General features: G+C 43.8%; 2 protein-coding genes across 2 annotated transcripts; both read right to left on the reverse strand.

Moving 5' to 3' along the window:
- Nucleotides 1–1,912: 1,912 nt before the first annotated feature.
- Nucleotides 1,913–12,180, reverse strand: LOC137914538 (general vesicular transport factor p115-like). Its single transcript, XM_068758078.1, has 27 exons — nucleotides 11,991–12,180; nucleotides 11,235–11,321; nucleotides 10,993–11,057; nucleotides 10,762–10,838; nucleotides 10,519–10,530; nucleotides 10,266–10,319; nucleotides 9,184–9,284; nucleotides 8,977–9,079; nucleotides 8,834–8,889; nucleotides 8,634–8,754; nucleotides 8,281–8,459; nucleotides 8,040–8,180; nucleotides 7,859–7,947; nucleotides 7,613–7,767; nucleotides 7,202–7,407; nucleotides 7,083–7,103; nucleotides 6,000–6,110; nucleotides 5,709–5,827; nucleotides 5,303–5,484; nucleotides 5,081–5,202; nucleotides 4,856–4,994; nucleotides 4,637–4,782; nucleotides 4,459–4,524; nucleotides 4,202–4,300; nucleotides 4,019–4,126; nucleotides 3,712–3,927; nucleotides 1,913–3,311 (listed from the first exon to the last, which is right to left on the reverse strand). Exons 1-27 carry the CDS (start codon nucleotides 12,054–12,056, stop codon nucleotides 3,234–3,236), a joined length of 2,919 nt encoding a protein of 972 aa, XP_068614179.1. The 5' UTR covers nucleotides 12,057–12,180; the 3' UTR covers nucleotides 1,913–3,233.
- Nucleotides 12,181–13,054: 874 nt separating this feature from the next.
- LOC137914523 (ras GTPase-activating protein-binding protein 2-like) lies at nucleotides 13,055–21,757 on the reverse strand. Its single transcript, XM_068758064.1, has 13 exons — nucleotides 21,683–21,757; nucleotides 19,992–20,110; nucleotides 19,823–19,904; nucleotides 19,020–19,193; nucleotides 18,757–18,847; nucleotides 18,197–18,302; nucleotides 17,845–18,025; nucleotides 17,558–17,659; nucleotides 17,037–17,139; nucleotides 16,880–16,939; nucleotides 16,546–16,677; nucleotides 16,332–16,450; nucleotides 13,055–15,850 (listed from the first exon to the last, which is right to left on the reverse strand). Exons 2-13 carry the CDS (start codon nucleotides 20,084–20,086, stop codon nucleotides 15,569–15,571), a joined length of 1,527 nt encoding a protein of 508 aa, XP_068614165.1. The 5' UTR covers nucleotides 20,087–20,110; nucleotides 21,683–21,757; the 3' UTR covers nucleotides 13,055–15,568.
- Nucleotides 21,758–22,354: the final 597 nt, after the last annotated feature.

The following is a 22,354-nucleotide window of genomic DNA, read 5'->3' on the forward strand; positions in this document are numbered from 1 at the left end:
GAGGACGACCGCTTTCTCTCTCTCTCTTTTTTAATAATCACCACCGTTCGCCCCGCGTGGAGGAGACAGCAGATAATCCTCCACCAGCTGCCATGTCAGAAACGTGCAGGACAACCGTTGGGAAGGTCACGCGGTGGGTCATCAGGCGAAGACCGAAGACCTTCCGGCAAATCTGCGTGACATGAACCGACCCCAGACTCTCCAGTTACATAAGAGCGTTCTGGGATTTCCAATCCATCGTCAGCACACGTACAGCAATACAGTAATCATCCTTCACATGCAGCGGCAGATCGGCTGCCTCAGCCTGTTTGTTTTAAGATGCGATGATTCGCTACAGACCTCAGAATTAAACATAAAGACGCATCTCAGAGGGCAGATCTGGACTTTTTCTCCTTTGCCATAAACAGAAAGAAACAAACTATACTACATCAGGCTGCAGAAGTATTTCTATTCATTTGTATATTTCCACAATTACTCAAAATTCAAGTTTCCAAGAGATCTTTAAATAACAAGTTAGCCTGGATCAGTCGATTCTGCCCCTGTGGTAAACAGGACGCCGCGTTTGTCTGGTATTCAGGCTGCAAGTCATATTTGGCGATCACTTTATCGCTGTCAGGCAGCATGACGGAGACAAACCTTCGACAGTCCGATGAAGCAGCGAGATCTAAGGGCCCCGTTTCCTCAAACGCACGCCTTCCGTTCACACCGGATTTTACAGCAGGCAGGACTTTGACACCTGCGTCTCAGATCAGATCAGATCAAGAGGGACAGAGTAAAAGAAAAGGAGATGAAGACAAAAATAAAGAATCTTTTTTTTTTTTTTTTTTTTAGGTAATCAGGAGCTAAACTGCTGCACATCAAACAGCTATAGGTCGGACAACGCGGGGGAATCTCAAGTATGCGTTACCGGTCTGTGTGATAACATACCAGAGATAAGCAGCGGCGTTTTGGATCGCGTTTGTGGCACAGCGAAGAGAGAAGAGAGAGTTCCGGACGGACCGGGACGACATCAGGAATTGTTGTTTGTATTTGTGAACACTTTGAACAAACACTTTAGGTCGGTGGAAGGCAACAGGTAAACAAACACTCTGTTTGTTTCCTGTCTGTAGACTCAATCACAAATCTTATTCATGTCAGGGCAGCCAGACGCGGCTTTAGTCATTTTATTTTGTACAATTTTGGCCAAAAGACCTTATGCCCTGTCGTGTACGCGCGCCCTCTCTCACGCACACGCACGCACTTGGAGTTTGTTGTCCCGCATGATTAAACAGCAGCTCAGAAATAGACAACGCTTCCGGTTGTCTCCGGTGTGAAACCGTGCAGCGTGAACTCACCTTCGACGCGACCGCCACGCGGCGCGGCGCGCCCGCAGGTGCTGCAGTTTCCACCGTGGGAGGACTCGCGTGGGTGGAGACCTGAGAACACCCGACGTTACTGCATGATGCTCATTTAGAAGTCATGACCTTGAGAGTTTCTCCCCCCCCAAAAAAAACAAAAACAAAAAACGAGAGAAGAAGGCGGATAATATCCGTCCCGTCCCGTCCCGCACGCTCCACGGTCGGCGTGAGTCAAAACAAGAGCAGGAGGGCGGAGGATGAAGAGGGATGCGCACTGGAGGAGGAGGAGGAGGAGGATGAGGAGGGGCGAGGCAATCAAGGTTAGATTGACACCGCGTTTGTAAAATTGATTCATAAAATGTTGGGAACTCGAAGTTTCAGAATTTCTGTTTCCCTTTTTTTGCGTAAATTTCTCCATATTTGCATGTTTAAACTTTAAATTTAAATGCGTGCACCCTTTCCCTAAAAATAACGACAGAATGAGGATACTTAAACTATTGATTCGATTTTGGAGTAAAGTTCTGTTTTAATTACTCACAAACACAGAGATGATCTACAGATACAGAAGTTTATTTTTTATTTTTTTCTTGCTCACACGTGGTTCATATTCCTAATCCTGGAAATGACACAGAGATTAGTGGAGCGTTTAAACCGTCATTATCCTGCCTGGCGAGCCGAATGAGTGAAGACAAGGGCCGCAGCAAGGGTCAATACCCTGCAGCTACACTTGTAGTGTTCTGGTGTGTGTGTGCGTGCGTGTGTGTGCGTGTGGTCTGATGAAGCTAATGGTAGAAATACCCAATATTGGCCTTATAAAGTGTAAAATGGTGTGATAATATTATTTTAACCCTACCAGAAAAATAAATCCCAAATCAAATTCATATTTCTGTATTTGAGGACACTTGTTGCCCCCTAGTGTTGAAATGTTGGAACTACAAAAGGGCACCTTCCTCATGCTTTATTTTTTTCCCCGATTTCACTGGTTGAAATCTCACAATTATATTATGGACGCCACAGGTTTTTCTTTTGTGGGTGGCAATGAGAAATTGCCAGGTTTAAATAAATTCCATCATCAGGAACATTTCAATTCTATTTTCTTCTGGCTTTACAGTCCTTAAAAAAAAAGCCTAATTATAGACTTAGTAAAATGTAACTCATCTACAATTACTCCCCACATATAGGCATACAGACCGATAGATTCTTTATTCATTTCACTGTGGCTCATAAATCGATAAATTACACAATATCATACAGAAGCTGGATGCTAAAACTGGACAAAAAGTTGCAAAAATATCCTTCTTGTCTTGACACCTTTTCTGTCAGTGTTTTGCAGCATATTGCAGAGCGACCAGGTTGAATGGAACAACCGAAATAGTGACATGCTGAGGGGGGTGTGACGAGGAATCCATGCGTAGCGGGTGATGCTGCTCATGCTGAAGGTGAGTCTAGTGGGTGCAGCACAGCATGATGGGAAAAAAAATCAAGCGCTAATGAGCATATTTGCAAATATTGAATCTTATTTATGGTTGCATTTTTTTTAATCTTGTCTCCAGATTTCCCCAAATGACTTGTGTTTGTAAAAAAAAAAAAAGTAATCTTAATACTTAACACATGACATCAAACACAAGACGAGTAAAATCCACCAGGAAGTGGTAAAAGTGGCAGAGATGAAAGCACTGACAATGAGAATTACATCCTGAACAAAAAACATGTCTGTGTGTGTGTGTGTGTGTGTGTGTGTGTGTGTGTGTGTGTGTGTGTGTGTGTGGCAGCTGGACACACAAACCGCTTCACTATATTCGTCCTTGCCTTCAGTTTCTAAAGTCTTTTCTTGATTTCTGGGCAGGCAAATCTCCACCTCCTCTTCCTTTCTCTATTTCAGTGTTCGCCCACATTCTAGTCCTCATCTTCATCGTCCTCCTCGTCGTCGTCGTCCGTTGGGTCCCTCGCGTCGAGGTCATCTTCATCGTCCACCTGCAGGGAAAGTGTCAAAGTCTAACTAGAGCAAACACACAAAGACACAGCCGATTGGTCAGGAAACAAAGCGACAAACCCCAAGGACAGTTTCTAACACGGCAGACATTCCTCCGCGCGTTCTGATTGGGCGGCAGCAGGCTGCGATCGCTCCTCACTCACTTTTGTGCTAAAGCAGAAACAAACTTCTGCCGAGTTTAGCTGCCCGTGCTAATTTATGAGTTAGTGGGAGGTGGGGGGTGTCCCTGTAGTTTCCTGCGACTCATCTAGTCATAGTTTCATGGATTCTACGTGAACCTCCGATCTCTAAAAATGTGGACGAGTGAGGTTTGAAAGCAAAAGCAATTAGGGGGAAAAAAAGCCGGCCATATTTAAAACACCAGATGAAGTGAATGTCTACCGTCTCTCCCAGGCCTTTGAGTCTCTTTTTGAGGGCTACATTCTTCTGGTCTTGGTCGGCGAGCAGCATCAGCAGGTCGTCTTGCTCCTTTTTGGACTCCTGGAGCTCCCGCTGCAGCTTCGCGTTCTCCGTCTGCAGGATGGCGGCTGTGCTGGTGGCCGAAGCGTGCTGCTGCTCCATCGCCGCCAGGCTCTCCGACGACAGCTTCGCCTCCTCCTGGAAGAAGAAGGGACGAGTGCAGGAGGAGGGAGAGGATGAAAGGATGATACCGTAACCTAAGAAGACGCCAGAGTGTTGGTCTACGCACCTCGAGTCTCTCCGTCTCACTCGTCTGTGCTGCCAACCTGCGCTCGAGTTCGGCCATCTTGGCAGCGTCTGCCGAGCCGTCGGCGCGGGGGGGCACCGACTCAGAGGCCTGATAGAAGCCAGGGGAACATTCCTACGTTCAGCAGCCGTTAGGAACAACAAACACCTTTTTCCAGATATTCACCGCAGCCTGAGCTCGTCTCAGCAGCTCCTGTTTCTCCGTCTTCATGCGGTCGAGCTCTGCAGACTGAGACCGGACCTGTCCTCTCAGAGCCTCCAGCTCCTGCAAACCAGCTCAACCAGTGAACACAGCGAGCCTGGGGGCATTCTTGTATCGAGACCCCAAAGCCAGCAAGCCTTCATTCACCTCCACCGCGACCCTTTGAAGCCGAGCTTTTATCATAGAATAGAATAAAATAAGGCTTTTGTTTTGAATCCCACCTTCAGCAGTTCCGTATCGTCCGATCCTCCGCCTGAACTTTCTGCCTTCTGCGACGGCTCCGCCTTCTACAATCGCAAAGTGAAAGACGGAACAGCTCGGTGCCGTTACGATGAAATCACAACCGCTGCTCCGATGGTCCCACCCCGCCCCCGATCCCGAGCGGAGACGTTTACTAACCAGGGCGTCAATGAGCTCGTCCTTGTCGCCGAGTTGCGTTTGAAGCAGCGCGTACTCCCTGCGGAGCTCCTCCACCTCCTTCCTGAGCTGCTCCGTCTGCAGCCCGTTCACCTGCGAGCCGTCCGCCTGACTCGGGCCGTCTTTACCTGGAGATTTTAAGCGCACGTGAAATGAAACCATCGATGACTCTTTAAACAGCGCTGGAGTGAGCGGCCCGACCGAGCTTCAGCTTCAGGATGTTGTACTGGTCCTTGTGCTGCTGGATCTGGGACAGCTGCTGGGCGGCTGTGGTCTGCATCTGCTCGTTCTGAGACGATACCGATGAGACCTGCTCTTTCAGCTCCTGGATCTGAGCATCCTGAGGAGCACAGCCATCCGTTAATGAGAAACAGGAGATGTACGTAGAACTGGATAAATAACGGCAGACAAACGAGCCCCGTTTACCTGCTCTCTGATCAGCTCCTTATACTGAGTCACAATGTTGTCATGCTGCTCTAAAGTCTTCTTCACCTCCTCTTCCTTCTTCTCCTCCTCACTGGATTTGTGGACCGCTTTGGTTATCATGCCTGAAATAACAGCAACAATAAGAAGAAAATCACAAGATTGGGCGGCTGCCACTGACGAATCGATCGCATGTGGACGTTGGGGACACGTCCTCTGGCTGACCCTCCAGTTCCTTGACCAGCTTGGTGAACTCGTGGTCAAACAGCATCTGCTCCGGAGACGGGAAGATGGGCTGCGGCTTCTGGGCCGCCCGGGAGTACAGCTCGTGTTTGGTGACGAAGCCCAGCTTCTCCACGAAGTTCTCCTTCCCGATTCGCTTCTCGATGAGCTGCTTGAGCTTATCTCTGAGGAGGGGGATGACACGACGGCTCATAATGGGACAACCAGAATAAGTGGGGTCGAGTAGAAATGAGGCAATAAGAGGGTTTTGGAGATGAGGCACGGACTTTGATGGTTGGGACGAGAATTAGGGAAGGTCGTCTGACATAAACGTCATTAAAAACATTAACCATTTCACTCCACTTGGATCATCACTGGTTCTTATCAGGGAGGGAGAGCCGACACTTACTTTGTGTAGTTTTCCAGAGAGCTGTCGTTATAATAGATGCAGATGCCGAGAAGCAGAGCGCACAGGCCCTGCACCAGCCTTTCGTCCTCTCCGAGGTTCTCTGAGATCTGAGCCGTCAGCTACAGGAGTCGCAGGGTCAAGGAGTCACCCACGGAGAGTGTCCCCCCACACACACTTATCTTTCACAATTAGTTTTTATTTGATTTTACAGATCATAAACGTTGAGCCTATCATCGCGATTATCTAAATGAGCCGGCTGCGTTTCAATCCGCGCTGCTGCTTGAAGGATACGAAGGGAACATTCTCCTGATTGTGTAGGAAGTGTGTGACCGCTATGGGACAGTTGCTGATCCATGTGCACAGCAGCATGAGGAGGCCCACCCTGGTCTGCACCTTACTGCCCTGCGGAGCAGACGAGAACGCGAAGGAAATGTCACATTGCTCTTGGAAGGTGGAGAAATAATGTTTCAGGGAGATCTAAACATTTTGAGTTCAGAAAATTGGAAATGTTAAATAAAAATTGAGGTCCATATTGGGTGTTTAGAGAAGCGACAGGTTTACCGACTGACACAATCGATTTGAGACAACAAAATTATTGCAGAGAAAACATAAAAAAAGGATGAAAAATGGGAACAAGATGCTTGAATATAAGTTGGTGTTAAAACCTGCACTGATTTTGTTGCCACAAGAAAATCAGCCCCATTTTCTTCCCATCTTGGGAGTTAATGCTGATTATAAAGTGTAAGAAAGGTCAAGTAAACTCAATAACGCTTCACACTCAAATTGTATCAAACGTTGCAACTTAATGAGGTTAACACACAAAGTTAATATCAATAAGTTCTTCATGTACAAACAGAGTTATGCGGAACAAAGCAAGCTGCATTAGCCTGTAAGAATAAAACAATGAAATTAAAGCACTGAAAGCCCCGCCCCCATCTTCCCAATAACACAAGTTCACAAATTAAACATTTTCATTTCCTCTCCATGAGGGATTGATGACTCGCATCAATGATAGCATCACAAAAGATCCTGCAAAGCGAAGCCTAAGTGTGCTTTCAAAGATGAAGAATGAACCATAATGATAAAAAGAATGATGCATGATAAAAATGATCATTTTTAAAAACAGACTTCCCTTTGCCGGACACCCCCCCCCCCCCACACACACACACACACACAATCAACAGCAGGAGGAAAAGGAAAAACCGCCTTGTGGATAAACATTAAGCTTAAAGGAGTAGTAGTAAAAAGGTTAAAAAGGAAAACAAGACCCCCCCCCCAACAACTGGGTCAACAAGACCCCCCCCCCGTTACTGCAGATGCAAAGCCAAGATGAACACTCAACAACAAAACCACACCAACATGTATGTCACTCACCCGCCGGACGATCTTATCACCCTGCAAAACCACAGCGACATGACGTTGTTCTAATCGCCGACAAGATGGCGCCTCCGTCTGATCGGCGTGTAAGGTAGCAGCGGCGAGCAGGGTCCTACCTGGGAGAGGATGTTGGTGCACTGCTGCAGCAGAGACACGGGCGGCTTTCCCAGGCTGGTTGCCAGTTGAACCCGCAGCAGCTGCTCCTTCTGGGTAAGGTTGTCCTGCAGGGCGTGAGCCAAGGCCACAGACGCGCACCAGTTGGACAGGGAGTCGGCTGAGAACAGGCCTCCGCAGAGCAGCTGGCCGGCTGAGATGGAATTTGCTAGGGGGGAAGAATTCAGTCACTTAATATTTAATTATTTACAAAGCTGGCAACAAAAGTCTTCGGCACGTCTGTTCTCTGGCTTTACAAAGTCTAAAATATATATATCAGGTAATAAATACTTCAACACCTGCTTGGTGACATACAAACACGTACAAATGATAGAACATTGACTTTTAAGTTTTTAAGTTTTGCTATAGCTGACCGTCAATGGTGGAAGGCAGCAGCGTAGCCACAATCTCGCCCTGGCCTTTCTGGTTTTTGTAGAGGAAGCACTGGAAACAGTAGAGGACGGCACAACGGAGTACAAACGGTTGCCTCTCGTTCACCATGGACATGAGGAGGACCACAATGGCTGGTCTGGGTGGAGGAAGGAGGATCAGAGAGAAACGTCAGCCACGGAATCTGATATCAAGAGGCGTAATATCGCAGCTCGCCGATTGCGACTTGCCTCGGTGGGTTTGATGGAGCGTTGACGGATGAAAAGTAGTCCTGGTTGACCTGCGAGCCTCTGATTACCTCCGATACAGTGTTGATGGTCTGAAAGAAAGTGGCCCGAGCAAAATCTAAAATCTAGGACCCGCTAAAAAAAAGCGAGTACGCTAATACTGTTCTCCATCTAATATCGTCACCTCTGTGAGGATGTCAGCAGGCACACCGGTGGCCATGAGGATGGTGCACAGCTGCTGCAGCAGGCCGCACTGGTACGTGGCCCTCTGGCAGCTGGCTGTGGCGCCGGGAGAGTTCACTGGAGACACCATAACTCGCACCAACTTGGAACACAAGCATTGTGCAACATTTAACCAACGGCTCGGCTTCTCTCGTTTGTAATCAAGCTATTTATTTATTTATTTTTTGCCTAATTCGCCTGACCTGCAGCATGAGGTGGAGGTTGGTGACCTTCTGTGCCGACCAGCCAGAATTATCATCGCCGACCTCAAACCAGGGCGTCATTCTCTGAATGTAGGAGCCCTCCTTGAAGAAGTTCTGATTGGAGCTGTTGTTCTTCAGCAGGTTGAGGAGCAGAAGCAAACAGTCCTCCACCACAATGCCTACATCAGGGCACGGTGAATTACACCGCGCACACACGCACACACACACACACACACACACACACACGCACACACACACACACACAAAACAACAACTCAGCCTTTTCCAATCATAGCAGAGGAGTGGAATTACGCTACAAGACATTTCTGTATGAAATCTCGAGATCCTTTTACCGCCGTCGCTGCTGCCCTCTTCTGTAATGATATCGAGCAGTCGTTCAAATGCGTTTTCAAATGCCACAATTTTCTGAATGGCAGCATTGCTTTTGGTCAACTGTTGAAGCAACAGCAGGCCCTGTTGGAGGGGAAGCACATGCCATCACGCATCTCCTGGCACGATGGAAAACAAAAAGACGTCATGACGTCGTACTCACATCATTGCGAATTACTTCCCTCGAGTCTGCCAACAGATCCATCAGTCTGGAAACGCCTACAAAAAAGGACACAGAAATGAGCTTTTTTATTTTCAAACAACAGCTAGCAGCAAGTTCCACCCAACGGGGAAGGAGGAACTCACCCATGGGGCTGACCAGAATGACGCCCTGAACCTGGACACCCTGATTCTTCAGCAGAGCAGTCAGTAGCTTCACCCCGGGCCAACGCACGTGGAAGTCAAACTCCTGAAGTTGCACGAAAGGCATAACTGTGTCAGACAGCGCTCTACACAAACACGAAAGAGCACAGACTTCCTGCCACTGGAGCAGAAACGCAGCAGCAGCAGCACCTCCAACAGAGCGAGAAGAAGGGTCACGTGCTCCGGATCCTGGATGAACCTGTCCGTGAACTGGGCTCCGAGGTCATCCGACTGCTTCTGGGCATTCTCATCTGCGAGGGAGATTGAAGAGGGAAATTAATCAGGCAGCGAAAGTTAGAGGGGACACATGGAGGGTGGAACCGGGAGGGGGGGGGGTGTCCAGTGGGGTCACTCTATTAGAAGATCTACTCTGTATGCTGGGCATAGGAATATGTAGACTGAATACGGGGTCAGCAGGGTTAGTGACACCACCGCACGGAGAATACGTGCTCACTCGTAATCAGGTTCTGGTTTACGGTGCTTAATAAATCAATGTAGATCATTTTGGATGTTTTGACAGATTCAGCTCGACCCCAAAACAATGTAGATTAACGTTTTAATGTTATTCTGGTCACAGCTTAAAAAGAAAATACATTAAAGTCCCCAATAATCAATATCTTTATGTTAATAATGGATAGATTGACTATGTATACGGAGTTTTTTGTTTTTTTTGCATGTAGAAACCACTCAATTCCCCATTCAGTTTAGTTTAGCATCTTTAAGCTCATTGTTTTGGTTTTGAGGCCTCGTCTTTACCGTTTTGTTTCACTCTTGTTGCTCTAATCATCTTTGTCTCTGCACAGAAATGCAGCTTGAGTTGTAGATAATTTTGTTTCTGAGCGTGCAGGAGTAAAATGAAAAGCAAAAAAAACAAATAGTTGTCTAACAAAACAAATTCAATAAAGAAATGTATCACAAGTTGGTAAAAACAAGGTCTTGGGGGTGGGGGGGGGGTCCCATGAAACAACAACGCATAGATCTCAAATCAAAACTCTCACATTAAAGAAGTGCAACATTAAGCCACAGAACTGTAAACAAAAACAAACAGCTATGTGACAGAAACGAAAGGGAAACGAGGCATGACAGAGAGACAGAGGGTTCAGGGATGTGCTGGTATTAGTGAAGTATTACTGCTATAACACCTTCTAGTAACTTGTTCAATCCCAGCTGATTTTAGTTTTGTTAGTTAGCATCATTAGCTGCTACATTTATAGCTTAGTTTCAGTACTGACCAGCCATGAAAGCATTCTTATGCTTCCCTGAGACAGCGATAGGTGAGGCTACGTCTGCAAAAGCAAGGGGTACTTTAAAACCTCAGCCAAAACGCGAGCATTCATTTCAACCACTGTGACGGGTACAATCAAGCGACTGGCTGTTGCCACGACAACATCCGACATCTCTTTTTTCCCCACAACAAGGTGAACCAATGATTTTCAAGTGTTGTTGGTGGTAAATGGGGCATCATGCACAGTAAAAGAGTTTTACCTTCTGATTCATCTGCAGGGTTAAAACAAACATGGAAGAGAAGAGAGACGACAGTCTTTACAGGAAACAGTCATTATCGGCGTACAGAAGAGGGAAATCTGAAATGACTGATGTCCAGGTAGCATGAATTGGAACTTATTTATACATGCAAACACACAAAAAGCTCAGTCAGTCAATGCAGATACAGGTGTTATCCTCAAATGATATGTGCATTATTTATATTACTGTGGGAGGGGTAAATACCTTGCTCTTCCTCTTCATCATTACAGATGATGTTGTACAATGTGTCCAAAGCATAGCCAAGGATTTCAGAATCGGATCTGTTATCAGGACAAAATGACCAAAAGCAGGTTTTATTAAAATAGAATTTGAGACAAAAAAAGGGCATGTGCTTCCCCTTACTAGATACAGATACAAAGCCCTTTTGATAGCAGATAATTAAAAAATAAAAACTCAGAATAAACATTAGCATACCTGTCAGTCTGCAGAATGTTAATTAAGTGATCCATTGCCTGTGAGCCAACTTCCACGCGATATTTCTATGAGGATGATAAGGCAGGCGAAGCAGGGTTATTTGTTTGGCATCTTTTTACAAATACAAAAAGACAAAAACAAATAAAAACTGTTTACAACAATGACCTTCATATTGAATTTCTTCTCAAATATAGAACTCTACATTTCTCACAAACGTAATTGCTATGACTTCTGCACTTTACCTTTGAGAGGGACTTAAGAGCACGGACAGCATCTCTGCGGTCCTCTAGGAGGGTTGAGGATGCCACTCGGTCACACAACTTCTGAATCTGTCAGGAATTTATACTATTACTTGCAATTCTGTGTAATAATCAGCAATAAGATTTCTGTAAAGGATTGTCAGGGAAGAAAGGAAGCGTTACAATCAAACAAAGTGCATTTTATTAATACCTGATTCTACACTTTGTAGCTTAGTAGATTGCTGAATAAGACAAAAACATTCTACAAATTATTCAAAAATAATTTGATAAAAGTTACAAAAAAATATATAAATAAGAAAAGCAATGAAATATCGCTTTATAGCATGATATCCTTATTACCATCTTTTAATAAGTTACTAGATTTTACTTTGTTGTAGAAAATAAACATGTACGGATATAATCCATTGATTTACAGCTGATTTTATATCTGATTTCTAATTGTCTTTTCGTTCATTCATAAGGAAAAACAGCATATGTCACAGAAAGGCATGCCAGCACTGCTATCTGACAGGTATGCTACGTAAGCTAACTAGCCTGCTAGTTGTTCTAATTTAGCGAGGCGCCATTCGCTCACATGTTTAGAAACAGAACACAACAACAATAATAAGTGCGCAAAACACATGTTTAATTAGTGACGTGTGTGTGTTTTGTATCGTGTTGTCAGGTACACAGTTTCGGAAGTACAAGCTAGCCGTAGCTAGCCGAAGCTAGCCGAAGCTAGCCGTGCTGGTTTCATACCGTCTCCGCGCCGGACGGCTGCGGCCCGGGAGCCTGCCCGCCCATCACTCCTCTGAAGAAGTTCATCTTAATAGACGTCCTCTCAGCACCGAACTCAACGACACTCCACCCTTCGTGTTCCGTGTAGTAACTCCGTGAATATAAAAATACAAACTTGCCCAACTGTGCTTTTTTTTTTTTTTTTTTTACACTGTACACCGACTAAGTGACCCCGGAAAACAAGTGTAACTCATTGCGCATGCGCGCAGACGTGGCGCTACGTGGCTGATCAGCTGACGTCAGAGTTCAGATATTTAAAGGGCAAGAAAAACGACAACTGGGTGAAGGTCGGAGGCGGAGCAACAGACTGGCTTTTATTACTCATGTATTAGTATATATTGTAGAATAAGAATATTGACTATTTACTACATATAACATTTACGTAATACTATTTTGAAGGATCTCAACAGTGGTAGAAGGAAGTAATTTTAAGCCAGTTTGACTCTTTAAAGAGGTTTCCATTTGTTAACAAATAAGATTTGCCATCAAATGAAAGGAGGACTTGCCTTATAAATGTACGTTTTGGACTGTAGCTTCATGCTTTGTGGGGATTTGAAAAAGGCATTTCAAATGAAAGGGTCAAAACTGATGCTGCGAAACCAGATTATCCTGAATTGTAGTCCTTCCCATGTCACAAACACTGGATTCTATAATGACTTACTCTTCATTTCCCTGCTAGTAAAAAAATCAACATATTTCAAACACAATCCCATTTTATAACAAAGCTTTAGATTACAAATTTCAATCGTTTTTTTTTAACATTGTTTTTTTAGAGCCAGAGTACCATTTAATACGACCGCCAGTCTGACATATTCACTTGTCTGCATGCCAAATCTATGCAGAGTTGCTGAATAAAACCAAGGGCTATTCAGCCAGCACCACAAAGGGGAGCTTCACATTAACAACAAAATCCTACAAATCTGCAGGTGGGGGCAGAACAGAAAGTCTTATTTCTGGTTCTTGGATTTATTAAAGTTTGTACTTTATTCTGTGGTACCGGCAAACATAACAAACTGTATGAGTGCTTCTGATTTCAGTAGTTTATTGTATGTTAATTCCAACACATTCCAAATAGAAAAACCCAAAGAAATTACAAAAAAATGTATAAGGTTCGCTACCTGCAACACTTTTGAACTAGCAACAACGGTAAACACAGGGAAATTAAGATGCCAGCTAGCTGTTTACCACACCTGCTAAAGCCAAAGGAGTACTGTACTTCCATTTTCTTTCAAAGGACTGGAATGATACACACCAAGGATCCACTCTTGTTTCTCAACCACAGGAGAATTATTATTATAATTTTTTTTTAGACTAAAGGCATCCAGGAGCTGTCTTGTTAAAAGCAGCCAAAGAATAAAGCCCTAATGATTCTGCAATATAATTTATCTCGATTGAAAATATTTCATCTAAATTCAAAGTGAGGGCAGCTGAGCGTCACTGTGGGAAAACTACCTCAAATATGGGAAATCTATAGAGCAAATATTTCATGCTGATTATTAGCAAACAACAGTTTCCTTGTATCCATTGCCAGAGGAGAAATTTGAAGAGAGGCTGTGTTCAGATTGATTGTAAGTGAAATGTTGGGGGATAGTGCAATACCATGCACCAGACAAGGAAGGACTCATTAGTATGTTTCTCCAGAAAAAGGCTGCATCAATTTCATTTACCATTTCAGTGCAAGATAACAAAATACAATGTAATAGAGCATACCTAATGTTTGTCAGGTTTTTCTTTCTATCTGAAACCGTAAGATCTTCCCTCCCTGTTGAATGGTAAAAATTAGAGGGACACTACATGTATGGCATTCAGATTTGCCTCAAATGGAGTAATTAACCGAATAAAAAAAAAAAAACACACAATGAATAAACAGCATATGAAAATATAAATGCATGAAACGCTAGAAAATTGAGCACAAGTATCTGCTAGTCTGTTTCCTGGCTCTCTGGCCAAGTCACCTTTACAGATTAGAAAATTGTTGCCAGGAGAAGTGGGGGTGACCATAATCAAAATTATGGTCAGGATGAAAAGAAATAAACAGTATCTGCACTACATTATGAAACGTTTTCCAAAAACAGCAACCCTTAGTACACTTTGTAGAGTTGTGACTTGGACAAACAAAAGGATCTCACTGTCACCATCTTTATAATGTACCTTTTGGGAGTAGTTTTCATAAAAGCAACATCAAACAGAAGTCCAGGCACCCATTGACTCCTACAACCCAGAACAGACAGCATCCAAAACAAATGTACAAAACAGACACTCTTAGGTAATGATGAATGGAATAAAGAAATGTACCTGAAGGAAATCATTGTATGAATACTGCTAAATCTTTTTTGTATCTGCTCCCAGAAGACAGGAGTTCATTTATGAGCAGATCTGTTTTAGAATGTGGCAAGCCCCAGATCGCTTTACACTTCAGTAAGACTGGAAAATAGGAGGCGCCATCGTGCTTATAAAGTCGAGAATGAAAACAAAGCATACAGTAAACTATGATTTTTGCTGTACATTTATTCTGTTACTCCAAACTTAAGACAGGAAGGGAGGGGAGATGTCATCCATCCCAAATTTGTGTGGTCTTACTGGCAAGGAAAAACAGGAACAAAAACAAAACTCTGAATCAAAAGATAACCAGATCTTGGAGCCGCCACCACTTCTACTGTTCAATATCGCTTCTCATTAATCCTTTGTGCCCCTCCTCCAAACTCATTTATTGAAAATCCAGGTTTATATGTGATTTATAAATGAGAGATGAAAACGAAAATGTAGATTTGCTTGCCATCTTGTCCATCCAGCAGTTATTGAAGCAAAGTTTCTTTTGGGGGGGTCCAAACGTGAGAAAAGCACACCGGTCACAGGAAGGGAGGCCGCAAGAGAGGCCTGCCGTGTTGAACCGTGTCACTTTGAGACCAAACAGATCTCACCAGCTGCATTCTGAGCATGGATGTCAATGTAATACGAAGAACGTGCCCATTCGTGCATACTGATGAGCGCGTTATGCAATTTTGAAGCAGTGCTCTCTCGAAAGGGGAAAAAAAGGAAAAGGCAAGTTTTTTTTTTCTCCTTGAACTGCGCGAATCTTTGCATCTCGCTCTTTTCCAACAGCAACGAGCAGGAAACTACCATATAAAATGTGCAATAGAGGAATTTCTTGAAGCAGCGCCCCCGTTAAGTAGAGGCATATAATCTCTTTTCCAAATGATGGGCGGTACTGTCGTAGTTAAAGAGTCTCATCAGTCCCTCCTAAACGCGGCAGATTACTCCTGGTCGGTTTGCCTTTTTTTTTGCACAAATTTCCAAATTCAAGTTTGTGAATTCTTGAGAAACCTGAAAAGGATGCCCAGCTCACAACAACCGTAATAAGCGACATTTTTTGTTGGCTCATTTTGTTTTGTCCATTTCACAAACCAGTGGTTGACAGGCTGTGTCACATTCCAAAGCAAAGAGGGAACAAAAAAATGAAGAGAACAAAAAAAAAACCAAATATATACGTTTATACATGAACACGATAATATTTCCACACTGCATGGTGGTGCTTCTCCTCAACGGCGCTGGGCTGTAAAGCGACCCTCTCCTTGGCCTCCAGAGCCGCGTCCAGAGCCCATGCCAGGTTTGGGAGCCATGCCGCCTCGAGCTGGTGGCCCTCTTCCATCGCGTTCACGCATGATTCCGCTTCCCATGATGCCCCGTGAGCCTCCGGGACCCCGATCGTTGCGCCTCATGTCCCGACGCTCTTCTCCTCCACCACGCGTCTCTCGCTCACGCACTGCCCTCGTTTTCTTTTCTTCCACATTCAGACGCACCTCACCTCGAAACATGATGGGCTGCAGGGAGAAAAGCTAAATTAGCTACAGGAGAACCAGCGTGAACATTCTCCTCGCCATTTCGCAGCCCAGATCAGTCACTGGTTTGCTCCAAACCCTTGCTAATCTGTCACACGCTCTTTATATACACCTTACTCATTCACTTGAACGGCAGCAGGCTTGCCAAAGCGGGGAACTTAAAGTAGCAACCGCACACATGCTTGTCCAAAAAACTAAAAGTTCATCAGGCAGCATCCAAGAATACGATTAATTACACAGAAGTACAAAATATGAGTCCAAGGATTCAGATGATCCCGATAATGGCAAAGATTTGAACGAGGGATAAAAGCTCATTTGTACTCCATCTACACATAAAAATAAGTACACCATTTTAAAATAATTCTCCGTACTCACACCTCCTGCTTAATGCTAGTCCACCTCCAAACCAAAACAAAAGAATTAAAGTGGGTAATGAAGTGCTAATAATAAATGCCCCTCGTACTTTGGCTCCCAGGATTCTTTGCACAGGGACAGAGTCATCAAAGACCACAAATCCAAAGTTGGGAAGTTTCCCACCAACGCCCTTGGTGTTGATTCGCAGCTCCACAACGTGTCCGTATGCTACAAGAAAAAAAGGTTACACGATTTAAACTAAATTGATTCACTATGTGGATGATTTTTCATAGCAACACTGATCATTTTTAAAGAAAACGTACTCATGAAGAAGTCTTTGAGCTCGCTCTCATCAATGTCGTGTGGGAGGTTGCCGACGAAAAGCTGGTGGCTGTCTGGGTACCGAACAATCCGCCTGCTGTCCATGTCACCAGATTCGCCTTCTCCCCTGCCACCTGCAAGTCAGACAGGCTTATAAATATTTTTTTGTGTGCACAAAAATCTTGCAAGAAGCATTTGCATCACAATCACGAAAGTTAAATAACTAACCAAGTACCATGTATGCCAAATGCTACCAGAAGTATTCCCATCCAGTAATCGAAGGATAATGAAAAACGGGATTATAGATGAATGATGCGACTTCACCATCGTGGTTACCTTTGTTGACAAAGCTCAATTGTGGTTTTGCCGTTTGTGACTCCGAAGAAGCAACACCATCTGATAGAAGGGCAGACGGGGAGCACGACAATAAAGACCAAATGAAAGCCTAAGAAGAAGATCAAATCTCAATCTGGGGAATGCCTGCTGATCTGACCTGATCTGGGACCCCGCGGAGTGAAGGTCGGCCTGTCACGGGTCCGCTGGTCTCTAGGTCGAAGAGGTGCCGCCTGCGTCTCCGGCTTGGCTTCGGCCCTGGGCTGTGACCGGAGAGGGTGACGGACGCACACAAAAAAAATACAAATCCTGAATGAGTCACACGTTCTCTCTTTTCATCAACGCACTCACACAGAAACACAAGACTCCGTTTAGGTCCTAATTATTAGAATTAAAAAGGCATCTAGCAGCAGTTCACAGCTAAATCAAAAACGATCTTCAAATTGAAGAGACAGCCTGAAGTCCAGGAGCTCTTTACCCTCTGGACAGCGGAGACCAAGCAGCACGCAACAGTGAGGGTAAACTAATGGTTTCCATTAGTCCTACTACTCTAAAAAAAATAAGAAAGCCTGCTAAAAGGTAGAATCATTCCGGCAGATTCTGAGTGAAAGCCAATTCTAATATCCCAACTCCATTTTTATAACATTCTACAAATGTTATATCAAGTGGCAGGTTGTTTACCTGTGAGCTTGGAGCTTTGACTACATGGGGTGGGATTCCAGAGGTGCTGACTGTGCCAGATGGAGGCAGGTTTTTACTGGTCACCGAGGCCCATGAGAAAGTCTGCGAGGGATATAGTAATGCTCCGTCAGGCCGACAACAATACCCACTCAACACCATAAACTACAGTATCCATGAATGTATTTTTGGGGGGGAAACCAAATTGTTGCCAAGAACAAGCCTCTGATATTAGACTTTCAGCATGGACGTTCCAGACAGCTTAGTAATACATCACAAAGCAGTCTTACCTTGGGAGGTTCTTGAGTGTTGGGTGGAGACTCCACAGGGACAGGCGAAGGTGCCTTCTCCTCCAGCTCTTCCAGAGCCTTCTCATCAGCCTCGGGTTTTAGCTCCTCTACTTTGGGCTCTGGTTCAGGCTCTGGCTCAGGTTCTGGGGTTGGCTCCTCCATCGACTCCTCTACTCCATTTCTACAGAGAATACATCTTTGTCACTTTCACACGCGTGAAAGAAGATTCAAATGACATAGCCTGGATTCCCAAATGTTCATGAGTCCAATACAGAATTATGAAGTGTTCATGAGTCGTATGGCAGCGGAGATATAGATGGATATAAATAGTTCTGAAAGGGTTTTAACATACGTGACGGGGTGAGGTTCATAAAAGGTGGTGCTGTTGGGACTTTCTTGAAGTTGCTCAGGGGTTGGCTGCCTCTCCTCTGGCTCCTCTTCAACTTCTTCCTCTGATTCTGAATAAAAATAAATAAAATAAGCCATTTATATTTACAATAGCACTTTCATGAAAACGGACAGTTTTGCTGCAGTGGCACAATGCAGAAAATTATTAAGTTAGCATGACTACATCATTTCAAAGGCAATACATCCCTTTATATTGGGTTGTTCCATACATATAATGGATGCAATTTCAGATGTATATGATAGAGTGAACTATCCAGCCTAGCTGGATCTCTGTTCTATTAAGCACAGCAATGTTTGTGTTATGGCCATTAACGCTACTTGTGAGGCCACAGGGACCGCGCCCTTCAACTACAAAATCAGTTCATTCTCAAGTCCAAGATGCCGTTTTAGTAACGAGTTGCCGAGATACTGCATCAACAATAGTAGAGGAAATCCAAAACCACGTCTGGTTGCCGATCACCAGCACAGAGTAAAATAAGCTCAGCATATTTATAAGCATCTTACCTTCATCGAGCTCAGCTTCAGAGTCTCCAAACACCTCATCCTCATAACGGAAGATGTCATTGTGGACATAGAACTTGTTTGCCACTGAACCCTAAGGACATTTGCCATGCATTTCATTACAGTAGCAGCAATTCGTCTGATTCTTACTCTGTTGGCCGAGTCAATAAAATAACACTTTCTATTCACAGTTGACGATTTATTATTATTTTTGTAAAGCACGTTTAATGTGTGATAACGGCATTCAGAAAGGAAGAGCTACTCACTTCTGGTGCAAGCACAAATGTTTGCATGAACTTCCTCATGGGCTGACCATTGTTCGACAGCTCTCCGAGGACTTGCACCACCACTCCATCACTCAGTGTGGCATGCGCATCCACGTGCCTGATCTTCGTATGGCACTCACTAAACTGCAGGGACATGACCTTCTTGTGGATTTCCTGCAAAACAAGAGAGGAAAAATTGGTCAAAAATCAATATCATATCCTTAATATTTTCTGGGCATGCTGACTAGATCTTTCAAGCTCCAGAGCTCATAAATTCACAAAGCACACTTGTACTTCCAGCAAATTTTTGCTGGCATGTTAGAAAATTAACTAGAAACCCCGACAAACCTCAACATTCTTTTTATATATAAATAAATATTCATTCAAAATCAATATATATTTAAATCAAACATGTCAAAATAGTGATCACTAATTAATAGCAGTTCTCTAAACATGCCTAATTTTTCCAATAAGATCCATACTTTGTTTCGGACAGACTAGTAAATTACAGGTTAGCACTGCCACCTCACAGCAAGAAGGTGCTGGGTTCAAATCCCATCTGTGCGGAGTTTGTATGTTATCCCAAGGCTCCAGCAACTGCCGCAAAGCGGTAGAAAATAAATGAAAGTTTAATACAATAAATAATCCAACTGTTAATTTATTGTTGAAATGCTGCCGATGATTGATTTGTGACATTTACAATTTCAAACGGGCGCTTATTGCACTGTAGATATTACCTTACTTGGCACCCACTACACAGTACAGTGGCAACATACATTTCAACATGGATTCATCGCACCTACCGCCTGCCCGTACACTGCTTCTGCCAGCTCTCCAGTAGGATCAAGTCCTCCATGAACGTAGGAAGAATTTCTCCCATAAAACCTAGTTGCCACAGAAAAATTACAGTTAAACAGAATACTGCCAACACGTACAGATTAAGCACGAACAACATCACTTCACAGTGATTACCTGTGCAGGAAATCTGGTGCTTTGTTTAAGAGTGTGTAATACTGCCTCACAAACTCCCGCCCTACAAGCAGGGGACTTGGCTTCTCCATCACCATTTCTTTGGTAAACAATAATAAGTGCTGAAACAGATGAAAAAGATTCGTTATAATGCTGAAAATGGAAGACAGGCATATGTGGCTGTGTGTCAAATAGTTTACATTTTAATTAGCCAATTGTTCAGATAGTTTGAGAGGTTAATACAAGTCATTTTAGAGCCTCTACTTGATTGAGTGTTTTAACATCAACAGCACCGCACAATAAGGTACACCTCATACTAATACATTGTAGGCAACAGTGAATAGAAATATTATGTTTGGAGTCTGTTGGATTGTCACATAAATCGTTTCATAAGAAGGCAGGCATTCGCAGACATGAATGTTTAGGATGCCCCATATTTAAAATAATAATAATCAAAAAGAGGTTACGTGCAGCATATCACGTCCCGGGAAGGAGCGAAATTGTTTCGCTTTCGTTGCTAATCGAAAATAGTCGTTTCGTTTTAGCAACGTATCTCTTATCACCGAAACACGACAGCTGGTCAGCTACCTGGCTAACACAACAGCTACCACCCAACTGCGCCATCACGTTCACCCAATGAAACAAAGAGGCAAACCGGCTGTAAATAAAAAAGGCAGCGACATATAGCCGTTCAATTTAGGGAGCGAAGAAAACGAACTAATTTATTCTTTATTTAGAAATAAAGGGCCAAAAGCACATTTCGCGCATATATATGTGGCCCTTTTCTAGATAAGTGGCCTAGTGTACGAGTTAGCAGTTCGGCCTCTTAGGTCGATGCTAACAATATTATGCTATTTCACGCATGTATATATCGTGACATGTGAAACGTTCGCTTTGCATGCGTCACAAAGTAATTCCAGTGAGTCTAAACTGCAAGCCATATTAACAATTATCAAGACCATTTAAACAATTGAAGGAATTGCACTTAGACTGTCGGCCTTTTCGTTGTCGTCCTAAACGGCTAATGCTAGCCCGACATACAGGAAGGCAGAAGCTTGCGACATTGCTAGTTAGCTAGCAAACACTAGCTTCGGCCAACTTGTGGCGTCGTCGGTTTCACCGCTTACGAAAGCGGTAGTTGCTCTTTAGGAATGTGCGGTAGGAAAACATTTTGATCAAAACTCAAAAAAAAGAAAACTGTCAAGATGCAACTTTACTGCGATTTATCACGGACAACTCGCGCGTTGATTACAGCAGGAGTCTCACGATGTTTAGCCCGGTGATAGCCATTGTGGCATTCCAGTAAATCACGTCATTATCCCAGCAGGAGTGCGAGACTAACAACCTCCACTATTGACATGCGCCAAATTGTTTGAAAGTAGATAAAAAGCTCTGGTGCTATCCATCTCAATTAATTACCCTTAAGACTGTCGAACCGCCATCAATGAAACGAGTTCAGCGTTGCTAACTCGCACAAAAGAAAATAGATCAAGGCAGACGAATTTAGCCGAAACGCCTACAATCGTAATACACAGCTCAAATTTACACTTTGAACAATAGCGACATACCGTTGGCAACTCTGAATGATTATTGCCTTCCGATTGAGTAGCTGTGGTTTCATCAGACAATGCGGCTAACGTTAGAAGCTATGACTAGCATTAGCATTAGCTTTAGCGCCGTCTCAGTCAACTTACCTTATAAAAGACCTATCTATGCAGACAGAATTTCTTGGGGGGGGGGAAATAAGAAGTAACCGACTGTAAACAGTACTGAAAGACAAAGTATCCCAGGTGTATGTTGCGTTATATCATGCGATCGGCAACGCCGTAGTTTTATGATCTCTGTACCAGAGATTGAAATTTTAAAGTGATAGCTTCTATTTATTGTTTTACCCCTGCAATCTGGGGCAGGGAACCCCCATCACAAAGATTCAGCCAATGAACGGTTTACACTGGCGACATATATAATGACGTAATCAAATAGCTCCTCCTTCCAAATTCCCACTAATGCTATAACCATTCTTAAAAAAAAAACATAAGCAGTAATCTTAATGATTCAAGAACCGAAGTGTAAGAAAATTGCAAGAAAATTAATACTTTTTAAAAATACATTGCTACATTCAGAGCACTATGCATTTAGGAACCCCAATGTAATGGAACGCATTTACCAAAATGTTCAATGCTACTTGAATCCCTTGGAATCGCAGTCCATTCCAAGGGATTAAAATAGGGATTGATGCAAATTACTAACACAAAATGTACCTAAATTTAACGACATACAACAGATGGTCCAAATTTAGTATGGATATTGAGTGCCATCAAGTGGTCAAACAACCTGTGTGTCTTTTGTTTTGGGTGGAACAGTCA

Source organism: Brachionichthys hirsutus, unplaced genomic scaffold (assembly GCF_040956055.1).
Source record: "Brachionichthys hirsutus isolate HB-005 unplaced genomic scaffold, CSIRO-AGI_Bhir_v1 contig_254, whole genome shotgun sequence".
NCBI classification, from domain to species: domain Eukaryota; kingdom Metazoa; phylum Chordata; class Actinopteri; order Lophiiformes; family Brachionichthyidae; genus Brachionichthys; species Brachionichthys hirsutus.

Coding starts and splice junctions, on each gene's coding strand:
- LOC137914538 (XM_068758078.1), bottom strand. CDS start 12,056: ATGAACTTCTTCAGAGGAGTGATGGGCGGGCAGGCTCCCGGGCCGCAG. Junction 11,322..11,990: donor AGCCGTCCGGCGCGGAGACG/GTATGAAACCAG, acceptor AATTCCTGACAG/ATTCAGAAGTTGTGTGACCG. Junction 7,408..7,612: donor GCTGCCTTCCACCATTGACG/GTCAGCTATAGC, acceptor CTTCCCCCCTAG/CAAATTCCATCTCAGCCGGC.
- LOC137914523 (XM_068758064.1), bottom strand. CDS start 20,086: ATGGTGATGGAGAAGCCAAGTCCCCTGCTTGTAGGGCGGGAGTTTGTG. Junction 18,303..18,756: donor TGAAGCTGAGCTCGATGAAG/GTAAGATGCTTA, acceptor ATTTTTATTCAG/AATCAGAGGAAGAAGTTGAA. Junction 16,678..16,879: donor ATTGAGCTTTGTCAACAAAG/GTAACCACGATG, acceptor TCTGACTTGCAG/GTGGCAGGGGAGAAGGCGAA.